The sequence below is a fragment of the Lethenteron reissneri genome, chromosome 7 (assembly GCF_015708825.2).
Source record: "Lethenteron reissneri isolate LAM-NWPU_2019-01 chromosome 7, ASM1570882v1, whole genome shotgun sequence".
NCBI classification, from domain to species: domain Eukaryota; kingdom Metazoa; phylum Chordata; class Hyperoartia; order Petromyzontiformes; family Petromyzontidae; genus Lethenteron; species Lethenteron reissneri.
Window position 1 is genome coordinate 9,768,078 of NC_083785.1, and position 22,332 is coordinate 9,790,409.

Below are 22,332 nucleotides of genomic sequence, written 5' to 3' on the forward strand. Positions count from 1 at the left end.
CAGTTGCTTGCGTAGGCAACTGCATGCAGAAGGGCCTCCGACAAGAGAACACTCTTAAGCCCACGCTCTGGAGGGTACATGGCCTACTCTTCCACGCTTGTCAGATGTGTTGGAAGAGGTACCCACACTTGACCCCACCACCACACACAGCACGTGCTTGGTGCTTAAGATTTAACGCAAATTTTAGTTTTACACGTGTATATAAATGTAGGTGTTGACTGTCATCCATTATGCTAAATTACAAAATAGCCGCATGCAAAGTATGACAAGTGTAAACGAAGCTACCTTATTCAATGCTTTAAATAGATACTTTGCTGATAATACAAAGATATACATAATTCCTGTAACAGTGATTATATTCACACTGGCATTCTTTTTCAGTACAAAAAGAGCATATCCGAACAATTTACACAAACATTGTCAACAAATGACTGTCTCCTTGGGATGCGTTCCTAATTTTTGGATTAATCTAACAAAATCCAAAAATTTAGCTGAAAACTTTCAGATGATCTGGAAAAAAATTGTAGGACTACGGTAATCCGATCAAATGACGTTACAAGTAACAATGACATCACATCCATGCTGTTCCCACCAAAAGTGGCGTCACATTGCATCAGGTAACAATGACATCACATCCACGCTGTTCCCACCAAAAGTGGTGTCACATTGCATCAGGTGATGTCACTTTGTTCGCCCAAAAATACATTAAATTAACATCCCAATGATTTTCAACCGAAACTCATCCACTACCCTCTACTCACCCAAGCATACATCCATCATAAACCAATATACATGATAAACTTAGACATTCATAATAGTTTAAATCCTATGCACCGCAACAAACCCATTTCGTACCATCCACACAGCCACAAAGCGTCACTGCACGGGGCTCGACAGGCTGTCGAACGGAGTCTGCTGCGACTCTTGCTGCGGCTCTTGCTGCGACTCTTGCTGCTGCTGCTGCTGGGACTCCTGCAACTGCTGCTCATGCCTGCTGGCTCATCCAGCAGAAGACCAGGCTGGCCACGAGCGTCGCCAGCATAAGCCCCGCACATATGGTGAAGACGTCGCGGGGGCCCGTGCGCACGTCTGCGTCGTGCAGCGCGAGCAGCCCGAGGCACGTGAACGTGTTCAGCGGCACACGCAGCCATCCCAGTACCCCCGCCTGGCTCTTCTCCGGTATGACCTGTGGGTAGCGTCGGGACACTTGTCATCGTCGTCACGACTTAATATATAAATACAGCGCCTCTTGTACAGGACTTCTTGAAGCGCCCCGCGGCAGGGGACAACTGGCGGCAGGTTGGCAGCTGTCCCTGTGACGCACAGGGATGGATGCAAAAGTGGGCCTGCAAGTGAGCATTCGTCTGCCAGTAGGGGGCCATGTTATGTCGCTTCCCAATTACTCTAAGTAATTTATGAGTCGTTTATTTGGACGATGACGGCCACACACACATGGTCTATTTTTCTAATAACTCCACGGGATCTTTAACAACCACCGTGAAACTTATGGCAGTGAAGTAATCAAGCTGATAATAAGAGTATTCAATTGCTTAAATAATTGGATATCCTAACTTTTAAAATGAGTAAATGTATTATTTCCTTAAAAGTCTCCCCAAGTATTGCTGGTCTAGCATTGGGGTGTTTTGTTAATGCCATTAATAAATATTTGACATGGGGAATAAAACCCATGAACACAAAAGGGTACCACTTAAATCTCTAAATTGATTCAAAACCCTCGTTGCTCAAGCCTACAACACGTATTCCCATTCAGTCTCCAATCAATGTACTTACTAGACTCAACCCTGCTTTGCTTCGGAGATCTCAAGATTGGGTGCATTCAGAGAAGGGCATTATGCCTGTCAAAAATATATTCAAAGACTAACCGTTACTGACCAGATTCCTCTTTTGACAAGAAAAATAAATAAATGGAGTCATGTCAATTGGACCTTATCTGACGGAAGGACGTGAGCTGTATATTTAACAGGTATGATTGACAGCTATGATGCTTTTAATATGAAATGCTATCAATCATTTATCACTGTTACCATCCATTTTATATAGTGCCTCTCCAGTATACTGTGCCCGCCAGCACAATGCTCACCCTGCAATTCAAATGCAGTAACTATTGGACAAATCCTAGCATGGGCGCTTTGGCAAACCTAGGCAGATCGATATAAACTCCATATTGCCAATTGGACATTTAACCCTGCGATGGCAGAGGCATATTACTACAGACTTTGAATTAACAGCATGAATACGAAAGGTTCCTTGCATGGAAACGGAAATGCTGTGGTTACATAAATGGTGACAACAAAAACATGCGGTGGAGTGGTGGTACAGTGGTTAGCGTGCTGCGCTATCAGCCTGGTGACTCGAGGTCAATTCCCAGGCACAGCTAACATAAGTGCCGAGCGATAACAAAACCGGGCCTGCTCTCCCCCATGCTTCTCCCACACTGACCAGCATGGTGAAGTACGGTCAAATATTCCCCATGACTGACAGAGTGTGGGGGAAGGATTCATTCAATGGTTAAGAATGTCTGTAAATTGATGTAATAATTATAATAAAAACAAATAAGACGAGCATAGATGATTAGAGGGGTGGGAGCGAGGAGGAATGGGTCAGACAGTAGTAGGGTTTAGACAGTTCGCCTATGCATACGTGGTTGATCGTGTACAGTCGAATTGTGAAATAAAACCAAATCATGAGTATATTTTGTATTCACGCCATTCGTATAGCACAAAGCTATAAAATCTTTCACGAAAGGGCTGCAGTAGTTTAGCGGTAGGGGGCGATGATTGCTAGGCATCATTCCAATCAATTGCGAGTAGACTGCTGAACGAATACATTATAAGGTTGCACTCATTTCACCCCAAGTGCTTGCCACAAATAAACCACAATACCTTGCTGATCTTGTCAATGAGCATAAACCATCATGCAAACTCTGGTCATCTTTGCAGCAGGTTTTGCTTAACCATCAAACAAAGATGGACACTACATCGTTCACTTTCAGATGCGCTTCTGTGGCCGTCTGGAACGTTCTTCCTTGCAATGTTAGAAAGCCAATGAGCTATGCACTTAAAAAAATCTCGACTGAAAACTAATTTCTTTTCAAATGCTTTTTGTGTTTAGTTTGTTATCCTTTCTCCGCACCTCCGATTAGCACAGTTGGCAACTGCACGGTGTGAAAGAAGTTCAGCACAGACACGTACATAACGTGTACAAACCTTGCTACGCAGGAAAGCAACGGCTGGGAAGTAGACGCCGACCGCGAACTCGAAAGCCAGGAAAGCCAGTAAGGAGCGGTAGGGACTAGCGTTGGGGGGAGCCGTGCTCCACACCAGCTGCACGAATGCGCCGAGCGCAAGTGCCACGGAGAGCAGCAGCGCGTGCGTGGGCTGCACGAGCGGGCGAGAGGGCGATGTGGCGAGGCGGTAGAGCGACGAGCCGGCGAGGCTGGCCAGCATGAAGGAGGAGAAGGCTATGCCGAGGGGCGCGTTCCAAGGGTCCAGCACGGGAGTCCACAGGAACACGAACATATAGACGGTACTCTCGAACAGGGCCTGTGGGTAGTGTTTCAAGCGACTGGATGTAAGCATTTATACTACGTAACGTATTCTAGTTCTTCTTATATTACATGATACAATTACATATATAAATTGGCATTGTTGCCATGTTGTAATGGCACCCTGAACTTGCAATCCAATGGTCCGCCGGTCCATCTCACTTTGCTGCAGTTGAAAATTTGGGAAGTTGCCTACACCCCCCCACCCACATCTGTCTATCCAGTAATATAAACGGGTGAGCCACGGTTATTTGATCGGGAAGTTGTGCGTGGTGGGGGTACTTTAACCTCTTCCAAGACGTCTGTCCAGCATAAAAGAATAATAGCCCGATTCTCCTCCAGAGGGGACCCTTTAGAACTTTCTCTAGTGGAGGCCCTTATACCAGCAGCAGCACGAGCAAGCAATTGCAAGGGCTACACCTTAACCTTTGACTCCGATGAATGTCGCCACAATACCTGTATAGCCGCAAGCAGCAGCACTTTGCGGTCGGACAGCAGGCATTGCAGTCCCTCAATGCAGCTCCTCTTCAGCCCAACCTTGGTCGTGCTGCGATTTTCATCCCAGCGCCAGATGATCAGCGCCCCCGAGACAGCCAGGAAGGGGACAGCAAGCACGAACGGGGCCACCGGCCCAAAGTCCAGCGTCTCCGCGGCCAAGTTGGCTACGACGCCCGCCACGGCCGCAATGGCCCCGTTCCACAGGGCCACCTCGGCCAGAGTTCCATCCACCCACTCTGCTGGGAAGTCGTGAATCTGCCTGTGCTCGTGCTGATACCAGGTCTGCGCTTGGGGAAAACGAGAGAGGCAAGGGAGGCAAAATGAATGTGTTAGCTGCAAGCGGGGTTATACGAGTGGGCAGTTTCAAGGTGATTAAATGTCTTTTGGACGGGGTGTAAGACGTGGAGTGCAGAGGTGGCACAGTATTGTTATCGCACACTTTGCTCTCAAATTCTGCAACTTAAGATCATTCCCAGCCAGGGCAAAACGTCAGTTGCGAGCGATTTCCATACCAGTCCTGGACCCCCCCCCCACCCCCTTCAAAATCCGCACGAATCTAAAGTGTAGTCAAAACAACCCCATAACTGACATGGTGTGGAGAAGCCTTCATCAATTGTCAGATTGAGAATGGCTGGGAGTAACTATACATCCCATTCATAGGTATGCCCTGCTCCTCACTGTGTAAAGTTTTGGTGGATCTTACGAACTGGCCAATGGCGGGTTATGCTGGGCCAGGCTGGAGACTTTATTGACCTGTAGTAGGATTGTTATGTGCAAATACAAAATGTGTTATCAACTATTGTCTACCTAACGATTAAGGCTTCCCCACAGAGTTGCAATACCTCAAGGTCCTGTGATGCCACAATCCATCGAGCCCCTGCATACGGATTGATCTCATGGTTCCATATCCACAGTGACTTTTGCTATCATTCCATCACCGGACTCAACCACGCGCCATCACACCTAGCAAGATCTGCCCCGCTCAAGCCCACTTACTTTCACTTACTTTCAACATGATGCACCCGCTGTGCGTTGGGAGTGCATTTATTTGCTTACATAAACTGGATGCAAATTGTGCATTCATTTTAAATCAATCCATCAATTATTTGAAGCAAGAATCGAAGGTATTCGTCAAGATTCTAACATGGCATTTTGATCCACATTTGTCTGCGTAAAAGCAATCACTCTTTTGTGGGTTTCACCAACAAAAGTTACAGCGCACGTGGTAGGTAGGCAGTCGGAATGTTGCACCTCATGGGCTGTGAAGAGGAGGGCGGTGGAGATCCCACCCAGGATTCGGGCCACGAGCAGTACAAAGTAGCCGCGCGACAGCTTCAGGAGGCAGCTGGCGGCGCAGAGCAGCGAGAAGAGGACGCACGACGTGCGCCGGCCGCCCAATCGCTCGGCGAGCGTGCCGACAAACGGCGCCAGCAGCAGGCCCGCCGCGAAGCCGCACACGTACAGCACGGCGATCTGCGGCTCCAGGAAGCCATAGTGGCTGTAGAGCTTGTACAGGTAGGGCCCTGTCCGACGACACACAATGCTCAGTGTGGCCGACATGTATGATTGTGTCATGACAATGGAGCCTCAATGCGGTGTGAGAGGACGAGTGGCCACAGGAGGTAATGACAGGGAAGTCAGCCTACAGTACAAATGCACTAGTGGCCACGGGAGGTGATGACAGGGGTATCGGTTGTGAGTGCGAAGGGACTGGTGGCTACGGGAATGTTCGAGAAGGGAGCGTGGTCAGGTGACGGAAGAGGACGGTGGAGTCTGCCGGTCGTGTCTGCCGATAGAGCGAGCGTCCAGGGTCAGCGAGAATGATCGAGAAGGGGGGGCGTGGCCTCATTTTATACATAAGGGAGATGCGCGGGAGACTCGGGGCCATTGCAGTCGGGTCTCTGCCTGATGTCAAGTGAACGTGTCTTTAATAAAGTGCCATCTCAACAGAAGTGTGTCGAGTCATCATGACAATTGTATGAGGAGATTCTTTTGCGTCGTATGTAGCCAACCGTGCAAATCGGAGGTGCGGGGAAGGACAACAAATTAAACGCAAAATTCGGTTTTAAAGAAGTGAGTTTTCAAACTAGATTTAAAAGTACCAACTGTACACAAGGCTGGAGGGAATTTGTGAAGCTACAAAATAAGGTTGCCACAACGTTTTTCACGACACAAGTTTCACAAAACGACAATTACATACAACGTACATGAGTAGAAAATATAACATTTACACAATTTTTGAGTAACAATACATCTTAACATGCCTAACTCTTAAGCGGTTAATTGTCAAAACAATGTCATATACAGTTCGTATAACATTATGTAGTATCGCAATATCGCGGCAACCCTACTACAGAGGTTTTGTACAAACAAGTGGATAAAGATTCCTATTATTGGCTTGCACCGTCATGTAAGCCAAATGCACTTCATAATTGCAACAGGCAGCTTCCTCGAGTTAATCCGATGAAAGAAAATGTATTAAGCACTCTCCTGGAACGTTGTCAGTTATATATATAAAAAAATTAACAATGTTCCGTTACACCGTACAAAAATAAATAAAATGTCATAACCATTTGCAAATGGACTTTCTGAACCAATGTTCAACAGGCCTCAGTTTCGTGCTGGGTTTTTGCCTATAAAATCCAGTAAACCAGCAGTTTGACAGTCCACAAACATCTGACAATACTCTAAAAGGGTAATATGGTCCAGAGTTTGCCTCCTTGAACAAAATTGCACTTGAAAACCTTGCTTCAGCAAGGTTAATTTGCTGACAGACTTAAATATTTAGTTTATGGTGGTGAATCGGACCCATTTCTTTTTACTTACTGTTACTTGACACATAAAATGTCTTTATTGTGCCTATTATAGCAGCCTCATGAATGTTTTAATATTTCCAATAACCACAGTCCCCTGAAAGTAATCAAATTAAATCAGAAAATCGACATGGCTAACAAACAAATAAATCACGGCGGCTGTTTAGTTCCCTGGTCTGTTTTCAGGCTGTGCTCGTGTTGTTCAGCACGACGTCTGACGTTAAGCTTTGCATGTCGCGGAGCTTCTTCATTAACTGAGCTCAGAAAAAAGCTCCCAGCGCAATATCGGACATCATGCCGCACAACACAAGGCGCAACCGTAAAACACATCTTTTACTCAGTTCCTGAAGAGGCTCCCAGCACGTGAAGCGAAACATCAGACATATTTCAAAAATATAATCGGCGCTCAAACCTGAAAAGACATCAAACGACCGTCACAACCTGCAAGGGGGCTTTACCTTGCAGCCAGTCGGCGGCGAGAGCCAGAAAGTAAGGGGCATAGAAGTGCAGTTGGAAGCTCCTGTACGTTGGGTTTCGCACGGCATCTGTTCCCAGCCGGGCTCGGGATGCCAGCCATGCCAGGGCCAAGGAGGCGGCGCACAGAAGAACGAAGGCAGCGTAGGTGGCCCCAAGCATCTTTACTCTGCTGTGGATGTGCTTGGCAGCTGATCGCTCATTCCGTCACCTGTTGGGAAGAAGATGGGAGGCAAACTGATGTCATTACTCATGCAACAGATAAGCAATGTCTTCTTCATATGTCTGTCTCTCCGTGTAAAGAATAAAAGTATTTAGACGCTGTCTCCTCGACAGACCTGTTCTCCACCTGAGGACGGCTGCTTGCGTTGTGGCCGTAACGTCGTGAGAATTATTTTATGTTTTATTATTTTATTATTTCCATTCTACGTGACTTTACCGAAAGAACCAAGAAGATGAATAAAAGTATTTTTCACACAATGGTGTAAGTGGTTAAATTGCATTGTTATAAGATGACTTTCGTAGTGGTTACTGGTAGTAACAATAACTATTTGTCACTACTGAAACTATTAGTATAGGACAGTTACTAATGATATCTGAACCAGTCCTGGGTTGCTTGCTCCCTTCACCAACCCACACTGACCACTATGGTGAAGTATGGTCAAACAACCCCCATCCTGGGGTGACTGATATCGATAGGACTGTCAATTATATTACACCAACAGGTGAACGTCATTACAGTAACATTAACCTTGATTTGACCCAATTGTTAAATCCTCTTGAGACATGCATCTATTGCTAAAAACCAACACAACGGCAAAAAATTTCAACGGTAACGTAATCACAGAACCAATGTTAATTATGCATGGCCACATTCTCCGGTTTATAAGATGCTCCGGAAAGTAAGAGGCACATCCCGATCTTGCGCCCCGTGTCAATACAGTCACGCAAATCTGGTGACACGTGCAAGAGAGAGACAAAGACCCCCCGTATAGCCTCAACTGACTGTTGGGGCAAGTGCTGTTAGCGAGCAGCACCTATGAAGGCCGGCACAACACACGAGGGGGTGGGTGGCCAGCACCACGCCCGGACGCCTTTGTCTCCCCAGTTGGCGAGGTTTTTACACACCGCACCAAGGTATTAATTTGAGACTGAGTCGACCTAGGGGAGGCCCAGGACCGGTTCTGATAATCGTGGCTGGTGTTGGTGGCCGTCAGTGGGAATCGAACCCCGGTACGTAGCGCGGTGCGCTCACCGCTGTGCCACCGCTCTCCACAACATCAACATCCGCTATTCGCCACTATGTGGCGCTGCCGTCACCGCCGAGCTTGTGCCAGGCTACGTGCACGTTAAGGTCACTATACACGTACACACACCGGATTATAAGACGCATCTTAAATTTAGCTTTAAATACTTGGCGGGGGGTGGGGTAGCGTCTTATAATCCTTAAACTGCATCACCAGAATTATAACAAACAAAATAACCACTGCCCTTGTATGGCAAAAAAAATAAGAATTGGGTTTTTACCCTTTCTGGCAATAAAACAGGAGTTGTGATAAGATGTTCCAACACCAAAATAGATTAAACCTTTGGCAAGGAATCAGGTTCATATTCTAGATTTAAAAAAAAATATTGCTGTGGTTGTCACACCTGATGATGATTGCTTGTGTAACAATCGAAACGGCGTAATTTAAGTTATTTATTACTTAATTTATTTTCACCTACGTGACTTTACCGAAAGAACCAAAGAGTAAGGAATCAGTTACTGCTGCATTAACCGCACGTGGTACTTGCGGTGAACATGCAAATAAAACATGATCTGATCATATCTGGGCATTGTCTTTGATACTGGTAAAAAAAATAAGCAACATTAAAAAAAACTTTTTTTTAAACACGCTTTTACTGAAATGTACCCTACTAGTAATGGAAGAACTCCACACGACTCCAGGAAGTGGCCCCGAAGCTTGCCATAACGTAAGGGAACAGAGTTAATAGAAAGCGTGTAAAAATGTTTTAAAAAATATATATTTTAATTATTTTGATAGAATATGGTATTGTCATCAGTATGGCATAAGTATACCAAGTTTGCAGTCGATACCACATTGGGAAGTGGGTTAAATTGAGTTACAATATTTGAAGATATGCAAACAACAGACAGAGTGAGTTAATAGAAAGCGTGTAAAAAGATTGTTTAAAAATATATATTTTAATTATTTTTATAGAATATAGTATTGTCATCAGTATGACATAAGTATACGAAGTTTGCAGTCGATACCACATTGGGAACTGGGTTAAAATTGAGTTACAATATTTGAGGATACAACAGAGTGAGTTAATAGAAAGCGTGTAAAAAAATTGTTTAAAAAAAATTTGATAGAATATGGCATTGTCATCAGTATGACATAAGTATGCGAAGTTTACAGTCGATACCACATTGGGAAGTGGGTTATAATTGAGTTGCAAGATTTGAAGATACGACAACAACAAAGTGAGTTAAATAAAAGCGTGTAAAAAATATAAAAAGGTCCCGTTTTGTATCCACTGCCCTTGACATATTTCCAAGCACAAAGAACCATACCATGCACAATGAAAGCACACTGCAGTGCTGCGACATGGCATACAATAAGGCTGTATTGTATTATTGAGGCAAGTCAAATATAGAGGCTGTGTGATGTACATTAGGAAAAGTAAACGCTGGATATAGGCACACATTATTCGAGCACTTTTCTGATATAAGCAACGCATTCTTTGATTCGACTTGTCGTTGTTGGGTAATGCAACATGTACTTCTGATAACAAGCACGATATTTACAGTAGTTACAGTACTTCGATATAAGCACATGTGCGCGTCTCCCAAGGTGGGTGTGCTTATAACCGGCTAAAGCTTCGCACACGGGAAGTACAGGCCACGGACACCAATAAGCACAAGCGAATTGGGAGTCAAATTTCACGCCGCAATGCAGTCAACGAGACGATAACATACATCCTCGATGTGAAACGCATCAACAGGACACGCGTGCAATATGACGAGGCGACGTTCCAGGCAATGGCCCTCGTTCATTGCCACTACAAAAAAAATGATGCTTTCGTCGACATGGCATTGTTATTGCCACGATCGGGGTTATTTTGAAATCCTTTATATTAAGTTCGCTTGCTTGCGTGCTTGCGTGCTTGCATGCTTGCTTGCTTACGACCGTGCAAATCTTTCGGTCGTTTTTAACCCACTTCCCGTGATCCAATCGAGCTGACATTTTGCACACAGACTCGTTGTGCGAGACAATTAATGTTCGTGAAAATTTTTTTTCCGAAATTTTACACTGTTTAGGGAAAACAAATTAAATATTTAATTACCAATTGCTTAATACTGGCAGACAATCATCTGACCCATAGGTGGCAGCCATCTCAAGCCAGAGGACGAGAGGACTCTAGCCGCCACGCATATAAAGGATTTAGAGTGAAAAACTTTGTTTTTACGGGTTATACTTATTGTTCCGTGAGCAACAACGATTTATCGAACTCGCCATCACACATGGAAGCGCTTTAACATTGGGCGGTCTGTCCCCACATCGTAAACGCACCTTACTGCAGCCGTGTAACGCCACTCTGTAAACGTGTCGTTAAGCGTCCGTGTCAGCCTTCAACTGGCCTTTGCAGGACCAAACATCATTAATATGATCACTACTACTACCACCCGACACGACCCGGCGGCATTCGTTTTCAGACGGTGACACTGAACCACGTTGACTCTTCACGAAGCCCCCTTCACTCTTCACGAAGCCCCCTTCACTTGCAGGGACTACCAAAGCCAAAGGGCCCCCCCCCCCCCCTTATAGACTGCAACAGAACGTTGTGGCAAGTGCCGCTAGAGAACAGCGTCTTTGAAGGGTCGACACGGCACACGAGGGTAGGCCAACACGATTCCCGGCCGCCTTTGTCTTCCCAGTGGCGATGTTAGCCGCACAGCGCAACCGGGTCACTCACCTCGGATCCAACTCTGACCCCACCAGCACCAGCTGCAGCAGCATCAGCAGGAGCTACTTCCTGCTTCCGTGCGCTCGTCCAATCAGGAGACCACACGGGCAGAGGCAGTGACCAATCACAGGGCTCTCTGTGTGCGTGCGTGCGTGTGTTGACATTGGGGAGCGGTGGCGCATCGGTTAGCGCCCTGCGCTGCCTGCCACTTGCGAGTTCGATTCCCACTGACGGAGAACAACCGGCGACGATTGTGTGAACCGGGCTCGGGCCTCCCCTAGGTCGACTCGGTCTTGAGCGAGTAGAGGAGTTGGTGCGATGTGGAAATGTCGTCGCTTTCCTCCTCCACAACCCTATCTATGTATGTGCAAAATGGTACCTGTCAACCCCTGAAATAGTGCCTATCTTATTACAGACCAATTCAGACAGAATTGGTTACCCTGTGCCCTTATAAATCTCCACGGTTATCCTACAAAGTCCCATCATGAAGGAGAAACAAACGAATAGACAAAACAATATTTTTTTGCCCGTATTGAAACAGCTTTACGCCGTATGGACCTGAAAACTATATTTCCCTGTACAAGAATACTAGTATGAAAAATGCACATTACTATCCGATGGGCACATCCCCTACGTAAAATAGACGTGCAACCCAAAGTGCGGACCATTTAGTAAAACCGTAACAACTGCAATGTCACATTCAGGCGGTGAAGCCAGATCATCGCTGTGATGTCTCCTCGTATTTGTGGATCTGGAATTGCGTCGATATATGTTGCACGCTCTGTTCTGGGTGGTCACAGTCGCACAATGGAGAGTTTTCAATGTTCCATTTATGCATCAGGTATCCGCATCTACTGTTATGGTTTGTGCGGATTCGGTCTAGGATGGATACCAAAAGAACCAAAGAAGATGTAAGATCAAATTTCAGGAATCCTTTAGAGACTAATTGAGATACATAGATATTCAGTACGTTAAAGGCAAGCCACAGTAACTATATATTTTTTATTTTACCAGGTAATTGCCCACTGAGCTATACAGCTTTTTTCAGAAGCAACCTGGCCACAAATGATAAACCAACAAAGTGGCACGTGGAAATTCATAGGAGGCAAATACCCTAAACACATGTTTCGAAATGTGGAAAGGAAAAACCTGAGGACTCGGAGAAAAATCCACTCGACCACGAGTCTGGATCGAACTTATATGCTCCTGCGTACCAGACAAGGTGAGATAACGTCTCGCCACCGTGGCGCACAGGAGTGCAATTGTGGCCATGTAACCCAAACGATGGATGTCCGTAATCAACGTTTTTGGGTTAGATCGCGTTATTTATAAATGTGTCGTAACCCTCCACCACCCGACACGGCCAATCAGTAAAAAAGTGTCACGTTGACAAAAGACAAATAGTTCACTGTTTTAGCCCACCGGTGTGTTGAAGCGTGAAACCACAACACTTACAATTTTTGAGTACGACGTTTCGCTGGTAATTGCATCCAGTATCATGGCGAATTGCCCCATGTGCAAGAATATAATGACTATCTTCACGCTTGTTTTCTCAAGAAAAGGAGAGTCCTCCCAAGTTTTCGCTGCTGTGTATTATCCTAATTAAGTAATTGTTTTGTCCAATGCCAGTTATGGGTTTTTGTTCGTTATTTATGGGAGGAAACCAGATAAGCCGGAGGAAACCCATGCAAAACAGGGCGAGAACATACAAACTTCACACACAAGTTGGGAATCGAACCCAGGTATATGGCCCGTTTGTGAATTTACTGCTGGATGGAGGCCTCCTTCCCCACGCCGTGCCGGTCAAGGGGATTATTTGACTATACTTCACCACTCTAATCAGTGCGTATTGGAAGGCCTAACCATAACCAATACATACGCATAACGTCGACTGTAATAGCGTGTATTACTACTAAAAGTGTATAAACAAAATATTGTGTACAGCAGTGGGGATAAGATTGGTGCCAAAAATATACACTAGGTGGCGACTTTGCGCTAATAGACTGCTGTATTCGCTAATAGACAATTACATTAATAACTTCTTATCATTTAAGAACAACTTAAAAAACACCTTCAACTTTTAAAGTTCAAGTTGATCATCGTTAAAGCTTAAATTAAAAAAATACTGACTCTAAGTGGGGTTAAATTTCGATTTAAAGCGTTCGTGACTGCAGGGATTCTTCTTCTTGGTTCTTTCGGTAAAGTCACGTAGAAGGAAAATAATAAGCAGCCGTCTTCAGGTGGAGAGCAGGTCAACTTGACAGACCTGTTCTCCACCTGAAGACGGCTGCTTGCGTTGTGGCCGAAACGTCGTGAGAATTATTTTATTATGTTTTATTTTTATTATTTTATTATTTTACGTGACTTTACCGAAAGAACCAAGAAGATCTAAGTGGGGTGTTTGACAAGGCCATATCTGACTAAAAGGCTCTTAAATATATATTTAATAAATTAAAATATTCTGCGCTCCAGTGATTACATGAAATGTCTTACATTTTCTCTAAATCACTGTGAGCAACAGCACTAACATTGAGTGTACGTGACCGTTTTTTTTACTTAACTTAAAATTTCTGATGAGGATTCTGCAAAGAGGCTCCATCCGTTTCACCTTCATTCAATGGACTTGTATATTTTCTTTGCACGTTTGCTATCACATGTGTCACTCTAACACGCTGCTACTCATGCGCGGACATTCTGTACATTCTGTACAGCTTGCACCACACTTCAGCAGAATCCCTACATTTCACACGGTGGTAGTTCTATTCTGCTTTGCATAATGGAAAAATGTTCAGAAGTTAGATGTCCACGTCGAGCCTAGCCACGGACGACGAGAGGTCTTCTGGAGAGAGAGAGAGTTCGTGTGTAGTTTTTGATACTGCTCCGTTGAAAGAGCGCATATTACAGTGGTTTACGATACTGAATGGCTCATAGTATGGGTTTCATGGCCACAATTCGCACTGCTGTGGCTTGTCTTAATTTTTTTTATTTATAAAGGAGATGTGCGCATCGACCCGTTGATGTTCTGATATGGTTGATGGTCACACCAGCAAGCGTCTGCGAGGAATGTCAAAGCCAGGATATGTGAGTTTTGGGTTTCAAATGAGGCGTTTATTCTGGACTTCTATGTTTTTTCCACTCCGTCCGTCAGCGTTCTTTCGGATCTGGGTGAAATTCTAGGATGGTGATAATGCGATCTCAGAAGGGACATCAGGACTTGAGTCAACGGTGAGGTGCATTGCAACTCTCGAGATGAAATCAACGGTGTATATGTATATATGTATTTGCTTATTTATTTCAAAAGCACACAAACTTGATTGACCTCATTCCTACACCTGCACTTTGTAGATTAATTGTGATTCCACGGAGGGCTCTCGCCTACCATGTGACTCGAACGTGATTGGGTTTTTGTGTGTGTTCGTTCACGGGCCCGTAAAAATTGCGTTTTTTTTTTTTATTAAGCACAATGGTTAATGCCGCGCCTGGACGAATACGATAGGATTGGCTCTGCTTTTAAGAGAAAGGATGCGGACAGGCAGACAGGCAGGCAGGCAGCCAGACAGCCCGCACACCAAAAGCCCAGCAGGAGGTCTGCCCCACGGCCCCACGGCCCAGGCAACTGGCAAAGATAATCACGGCGCAAAACCAGGGTGGGTCAGGAGGGCCCACCACCACCCCACATTCTCTCTCTCCCCATCAAGGACGCGCGCGCGCGCGCAAGAGGCGAAGAAGAAGCAGCAGCCAGATTGCTGCAAGCGCCGGTCCTCTCGCGATTTGAGGCTCGTTCTAATTTGCTGCCTAATTAAGATACCACAGCCTGCGTCGCCACACCGCGCCGCTGCAATGTTTACCGGAATAGGCGAGCGTATATTTGTTGGGCTTGTGTGTTTGGCAATTGCTGTATTGAAAATTGTTGGGGGGGTGGGGGGGGTTTAAAAATATATAAATGTGGTGGACGCATACAGATTGACAAATGCTGTACATGGAAATTATGCTGTTTGGAACAAATCATTTTGAGTTTTTTTTTAATCCAGTATTTATTTATATAGTGATGTTGTTATTACGATGTTGTAAATTGTGCTCACAAAACACACCACACATACACATAATGTGCAATATGTTTATTGTATGCTGACATACATCATTAAATGGCGTGTATGGAATTGTAATCACGGCTAAGGTGGAGACAGATTAATTATGTAAGACCCCTCTTCAATACGCATACAATCGTCATTCAGCCAGTTGTGCCGTCTAATATTGTACATTCATTGTTTTTTTGCAAATGCAACGTGAGCCTATTTAGACAACAGTGGCACAGTTGCAGTGTGTGTGTGCGCGCGCATGCAGAAAGGTGCATTTTATTTATTTATTTGCTGAGCAGAATGTGTTTCAGATTGAATCCGAATTTCAAATTGCAAATCGCTAGGGGACCTCCACATGAAAACGAGCCCAGAGGTTATTTCTGACAGATTAGGAATAATCTCCTACACTATTCTGCCCTACCAATTAAGCACGCCGCGCAGCAAATGCGCTTATCGAAGGGACTGCGCGTGTCACTTTGGTTACTTTAAATTATGGCAGTTTGTGTCTTTTGGCTTCTCTTTGGCTAAAGCTGTCTGTAGCTGAATGCCCAGACATGCCGAGTGAGAGCTCATAATACAGCTCAGTCTGTCCGAAGAAGATTCTTCGCTAAATCCGTACCGAATTCAAGCAGCTACTCTGGGCCCAAGGTGATGTACCCTAATTAAAAGTCAAGTGCAAAAGCATTATGTTTGCTTTACGTTTCATGTAGGACTGACATTTTTCAGATTATTTCCTAGAGGCTGTGTGTATATATATCGCACTGCTGAACTATATATGTATGTATTAAGGATGAGTTTTGTATCTATTTTTTTTAAAATAGGAATTCGAATTTTTGTGTTTTTAAGGACATTTACAAATACAAATAATGCATTTCCGTGCTATTATTCTTTGGTTCTTTCGGTAAAGTCACGTATAAAGATAAAATAAGAAATTAAATGAAATACTAGCATACGACGTTTCGATTGCAACACAAGCAATCATCATCAGGTATAAATTAAATAGAAACACAAATCTAGTATACTTAGAAATGTAATGTAATACAACAGAGAATCGGATAACATAACAGTCAACACCCTACCTGGTTGATTACGTTCTTCCTGAGAATGCTAAATTTGAGAGAGAGATTATCTTTATACGTGACTTTACCGAAAGAACCAAATAATAATTCCTGCAGTCACGAAAGCTCCAAATTAAGTTTATCTTCGTGCTATCAAAATTTACTTCAGCTGGGTCGACACCATGGCACTGTTGGGATAAAAAGCATGGGTGTGATGTCATGGAAGTGATGTCACTTCCTTTCGGATTAACGATAACAAACACATGTTTCTGATAATACAACATTCAGAAAATTGGGAATGCATCCCTTGTAATGTACATATGTGTGCGTGTGAATTTGTTGCTATTCAATGTTGGGAACAAAATCTTCTGATATTGATGTCTTTCAGATGTGCTTAAAGAGAGATCCAGGATCACCCGTCATTAGAAACTTGTGGTATTTAACACTGATGATAAGAATTTCTTGATAGAATATACATTGGGATAACAATAAAAGTACTGAATGAAGAACACTTGCCCATCGGTCAAAAAATGTAGTTCAATAATTACTGTCTCAACTACTCAAAATGCAATGCATCAATATCATAATGCACTAACATCTTATTTCAGTAGGAAAAGACAATGACACTGAAAGGGGAGTGTTATACTTCTCTCCTGGTCCCACTCTTACCTCTGAAACTACTCTTTCTATGCAAGGACTGTCTTACTTGATGGAACCTTGTCCCACGAAGCTCCATCCTCATCCTCAGCCCCCTGCTCTATAAAATATATCTACTCTTGGAAAAATCATCGACAGTTTTAATGTCTACAATAACGTATGTGCTGATAACACCGAACTCTGTATTGCCATTTATTCCATAAACCCAACCTCGCTTTCCCTTCTCCCATCCTGTCTTAAAGTTATTTCATCGTGGATTGGTTGTAACCTCTTCCAACGAAATGTTAAGTGCACGCTCAGTAAAGACTCCAGTTTGAGCGTGCACCTTCTAAACTCTGACACCATTCTGCAAAAGAGTGTGCGACAAATAGGAGCTGTAATTGATACCGAGCTCCCATTCTTTTCCCACGTCAACTGTCTTTGACCTCATTCCTCCATCTGCACAACGTCTGCCGCATCTGCCTTTTCCTTACCCCAGCTGATGATAAGACGCTCATCCATGCCTGCATCAAATCCCGACTCGACGACTGCAAGCCTCTCCTCTATAGCCTCCCCAAACTCTCATCTCGAAACTCCAGAAGATGCAGCCACAGTCTGACGTCTCACCTGCACCTGTAAATGAGACCAAATCACAAAAAATACTCCATTCCCTCTCCTGGCTCTCAATCCAATTCCGGATAAATATGAAGATCACACTCACCATCTTCAATATCAGCCATTGACTCACCCCTGGCTACTTTTCCCCTCTCATCTCACTCTACTCCCCTCCTGCATTCTCTATCACAGAAACCAAGGTTTAATTCTAACACGTAGGCTTGAGCGACCAATATCCATAATACAGTTTTTTTGGCTTAGATCGCGTAATATAAATGTGTCGTTAAACCCGCCACGATCCAACACAGCCAATTAGTAAGGTTTGTCACGTACAATCGATTGTAAATGGTGTGGATTTACTCTCCAACACACCGGTGTGCTGTACTAGTAACGAATTGGCATGTTCTGTTTACGTGACAAATCTTACTAATTGGCTGTGTCGGGTGGTGGCGATTTTAACGATACATTTATATTTATGCAATTTAACCCCAAAAAACTGTATTATGGACCAAGGTTTCATGTCAGAGTCTCCAGTCAACCTTTGCTGAGTGGGAGGTTGCTCCTCTCTCTCTCTCTTATGCTGCTCCAATGGTCTGGAACTACGTTCCCGCAGCAATGTGTCAAGTTGACGCCATGCTCGTGTTCAAGTCGAGGCTATAGGCCTTTTTTCCCCTGTCTGTGACTGACTGCCTCTCTATAATATATTTTTTTAAATGCCCACTATTTCTGCACAGTGTCTTGCGATGCAGTTGAATTTTAAATAAATATTGTATATTGTGTTGTACATTGGTACGCATGGCCCAAACCATGTCCGATTTTATTGAGAATTGAGTCTTGAAATTCAGAATACCTTTTTAGAAAACGTGTTTTGTAAATATTGGGAAAGAAGATACTCTTTCAGCAGGGTCCTGCATTGAGATGTTTGGCTAATTCCATGAATAAGTGTTTAACATTTGGAAGAAAACTAGAGTAACCAGATAAAATCCACAGAGATATTATTATTTCGCCTGTTTACTTAGACAAGCCTCATTACTCTTCTAAAGAGGCTCCTGCCAAGTTTAGCAGTAGGTTGTGATGATGGCTATATTTATATTCCTTTTCAGTAATTTCATATTGCATTCAAGTTCTATAATACTGTAACATCCGATATTCAATTGCTACACGGCTATCTCTTAACCACCTCTCAGGCCGAGCCTACAGCACCTGCTATTCCCAGGTAATTTCCCATTCGAGTGCTAACCAGGCTCAAAACCTCCTGAGCTTTTAAAATCTGACAAGCTTGGCCGCATTCAGCGCGACTTGGTCATAGGCAAACGGGTAGGTCCAGTACTATTGCCGTGCCAAAAGAATGCGAGGCATGAGAGTGAAGAAGAATGCATACAATGCACAGACATGCTTATTGTTTTGAGTCTTCAAAAATACCCAGCATCGTTCCTTCAGGTAATGCAACTTTGAAGGCTGCCACCCACCATGTGAGTCAGAGGTGCAGGAAAGAGCTTGACCCTCAAAATATTTTACTTCACTCACCCACAAGTGCCATATTTCATGCACATTCGTCGCAAAGGAATGAACTCTTGGCAGTGGCTATAAGCGAGGATTCCAATAACAGTGCAGATCAGCATGAGACGGGACCTCCTGCGATAATATTTCATGGGGCTCATATCCAAGAAGTCGGTGCGTTATGCAAACATGCCTTTTTTTGTAATTACATTCCTTCAACGCATGGTCCGTGCGTTGGAGGAATTAAGAATAAATCAGTCCACACTTGAAAGGATATTTAATGTTGAGCATAAAACTACGTTAATCCACCAGATTAAAAAAAACAACTATGTAATCCTCTGCGTGCGGAGTGAGGGCTCTACGTCCATGCAATGTCAACTGATCGTGTTCTCATGTAACTCACAAAAGCCCCTAAGGTCAGAAAGCACACATGTTCTTGCACAATGGGCATAGAAGCAATTGCTTTCAGCATGAGCAACAATAACTGTCTACTCACTTATACCATCAGCTATATAAAATGCAATTCTTGAAAAATACGTAGTATGTATGTGTAGGGATGTTAGAGAGAGGGCCGTTATGTATGGCAGTCTATGGGAAAGAAACACAGTGGGCGGGGCTACGTGTGTGCACAGGGAGATGCCCTCTGCGACGTCCGAGCCAGACACCCTGGGGGGGGCTGGTTTGGCGTTATGATCCCCCGGGGCCCCACCCCTCAAGGAGGGTTGGGTATAAAAGGGGACGTTATATGGGCTCGGGAGCAGTTATGTTATAGTTAACTAAGAAGACTGAAGACGTCTTAGATAGAGCCCTGGACTCCCCTCGTTCGATGTCCTTGTCAGGGCCGAACAGGACCGAGCCAGCGGCGTGGTCCCGAAAGCCAGAGCCGGTGCTCTTCTAAGAGCTGGTCTGGGACTCCGGGTACCGGCCCGACTTACCAGTGTCGGGCCAAGTAGCCTCCCCTAGCCCAGTAGTGGAGGACCGTGAGGCAGGCTAGGACTTAGCTAGGAAGAGTATCCTTAGCTAGTCGGGTGAGGGGGCCGATACCCCCTCAAGTGCTGTATGTCACATACGAGCTGTGTTGAATAAATATCCGTGTGCCTCCACCTCGGCGTCAAGTGTCTTCACCGGTACTTCATATGTATTAGTATTGCTACAGTAATACTATTCGTCTTTGGAACCACTGCAGTGGGGAAAAAAACCTGTAGCACTCGCCTCAATGCTTTCGAGAAGACTGATTGGAAGACTTTCACTGTTACTGATATTTCAATATCCCTGTTGAGGAATTACTCTGAAATATAAAGACTATTCAAACGTGTGCACTGTACATTGGTAATTGGGATGCTCCAGAATTTTATTTTACGCCACTTGTATGCCCCGACAACTCAAACGCATATTAGATATCTGCTCACGTCAACAATTCCAAGGCCTTGCTGAATTCTAGCCAAGGGGACCCCCCCTCCCCTCCCCCCCCATATGGCAACTGTCCGTGTGTGGCACAAGGTGAACTCGAACCTGGCTTGGACATGGGAAAGAGTCTGCCAATACAATAATACCAAGGTTCACGTCGGGGATGCATTCCTGAAAGGTGCCACGACGAATACCGAAACGGCTTAAATCAAAGCGATTCACAGGGTAGGGGGTGGCGGAGGTGAGGGCTGAAAAAATTAACCCGTAAAAACAAAGTTTTTCACTATAAATCCTTTATATGCGTGGCGGCTAGAGTCCTCTCGTCCTCTGGCTTGAGATGGCTGCCACCTAAGGATCAGATGATTGCCTGCCACCATTAAGAAATTGGTAATTAAATATAATATTTTTTTTCCTAAAAAGTGTAAAAATTTGGAGAAAAAAATTTCACGAAAATTAATTGTCACGCACAACGAGTCTGTGTGCACAATGTCAGCTCGATTGGATCACGGGAAGTGGGTTAAAAAACGACCGAAAGATTTGCACGGTCGTAAGCGCGCAAGCAAGCAAACAAGTGAACTTAATATAAAGGATTTAAAAAGAACGGACGTTGCTTTGTCAGCGACGCGAGTGGTTGGTTGAGGCGACGCACATCAGGTCGTGATGAAGATGTGTTTGCGAAAGGACGTAAAATGGGGAGACGTAAATCGGAATATTGCTATATCTCTGAATTCCAACCGAGCTTTGTCCAAGGAAGAATTTGCAAATCTTCTAAATAAACGAGTTTATTGTTGTATGACACAGACTGACATGTAAGTAGGAGACGTAAACGCACACAATAATTACTTCTGTGTTATGAAATAATCAAATGTCAAAAGCTGTGACTCTGGAAATCCTGACCTTTATAAAAATAAGTCTCGTGGCTGGTTGAGAGCTTAATAAAAGTATTCAGAACATAATTAAAATGTTGGCTATACATTTGCATTACAATTAATAATTAATCCCCGTTGAAACGTTTGACAGAGGAAAATGCAAATGTTTTCGCCCGCGAGTTATAGTGGAAATGCTAAATGTAATTGAAACCTCTCGAGCATCAAATATCAAGAGGAATTTTCTGAAAATGCCAGTGATAATGAATTTTAGATATTTTCTGAAATTAACCAATTCATATTCAAAATATTTCTTATTTTAGTTTGAATATTAATGAGTTGTTAGATACTCGGGATGCTACCATGGCATAATGGTTACCACGGTTAGTTGATTGGAAGGTCACGTGTAAAGTGTGGGTACTTCAACCTCTGTCACGATGTCTGGCTCATGTGGAAGAGGAGGCCAAATACCATTTCTCGAGGGGCTTTCTACTCCTTCCAGTGAAGGCCCTTCTGCCAGCGGTGGTGTGAGCAAGAAATGGCAGGGAAGGCTTTCCCGACCAGTCTTATCCATAATAGAGGTGTTTCTGGGTTCGATCACGGAGATATAAATGCGTCGTTAAACCCACCACCACCGGACAAAGCCAAATTAGTAATGTTTGTCACGTAAACAAACATGGCAATTCGTTACTAGTTCAGCACACCGGTGTGTTGGAGAGTAAACCCACAACATTTACAATTCGAATACGACGTTTTTGCCGGTAAATTACAACCAGCCTAATCAGGCGACAGCCCAAAAAACTATTATGAAGTAAATGCTTGGTTCTTTTGGTAAAGTCACGTAGAAGG

At 44.2% G+C, this 22,332-nt stretch overlaps 1 protein-coding gene across 2 annotated transcripts; it reads right to left on the bottom strand.

Annotated features, from left to right (window-relative positions):
* Positions 1 to 44: 44 nt before the first annotated feature.
* On the bottom strand, positions 45 to 11,404 carry MFSD5 (major facilitator superfamily domain containing 5). Of its 2 annotated transcripts, none has more exons than XM_061575309.1 (6): positions 11,332 to 11,404; positions 7,335 to 7,561; positions 5,315 to 5,586; positions 4,022 to 4,345; positions 3,228 to 3,563; positions 45 to 1,186 (listed from the first exon to the last, which is right to left on the bottom strand). In XM_061575309.1, exons 2-6 carry the CDS (start codon positions 7,510 to 7,512, stop codon positions 986 to 988), a joined length of 1,311 nt encoding a protein of 436 aa, XP_061431293.1. In that variant the 5' UTR covers positions 7,513 to 7,561; positions 11,332 to 11,404; the 3' UTR covers positions 45 to 985. The 2 variants fall into 2 exon arrangements, with proteins under 2 accessions (XP_061431293.1, XP_061431283.1); XM_061575299.1 differs by lacking the exon at positions 11,332 to 11,404 and adding an exon at positions 10,929 to 11,111.
* Between the last annotated feature and the right edge of the window lie 10,928 nt (positions 11,405 to 22,332).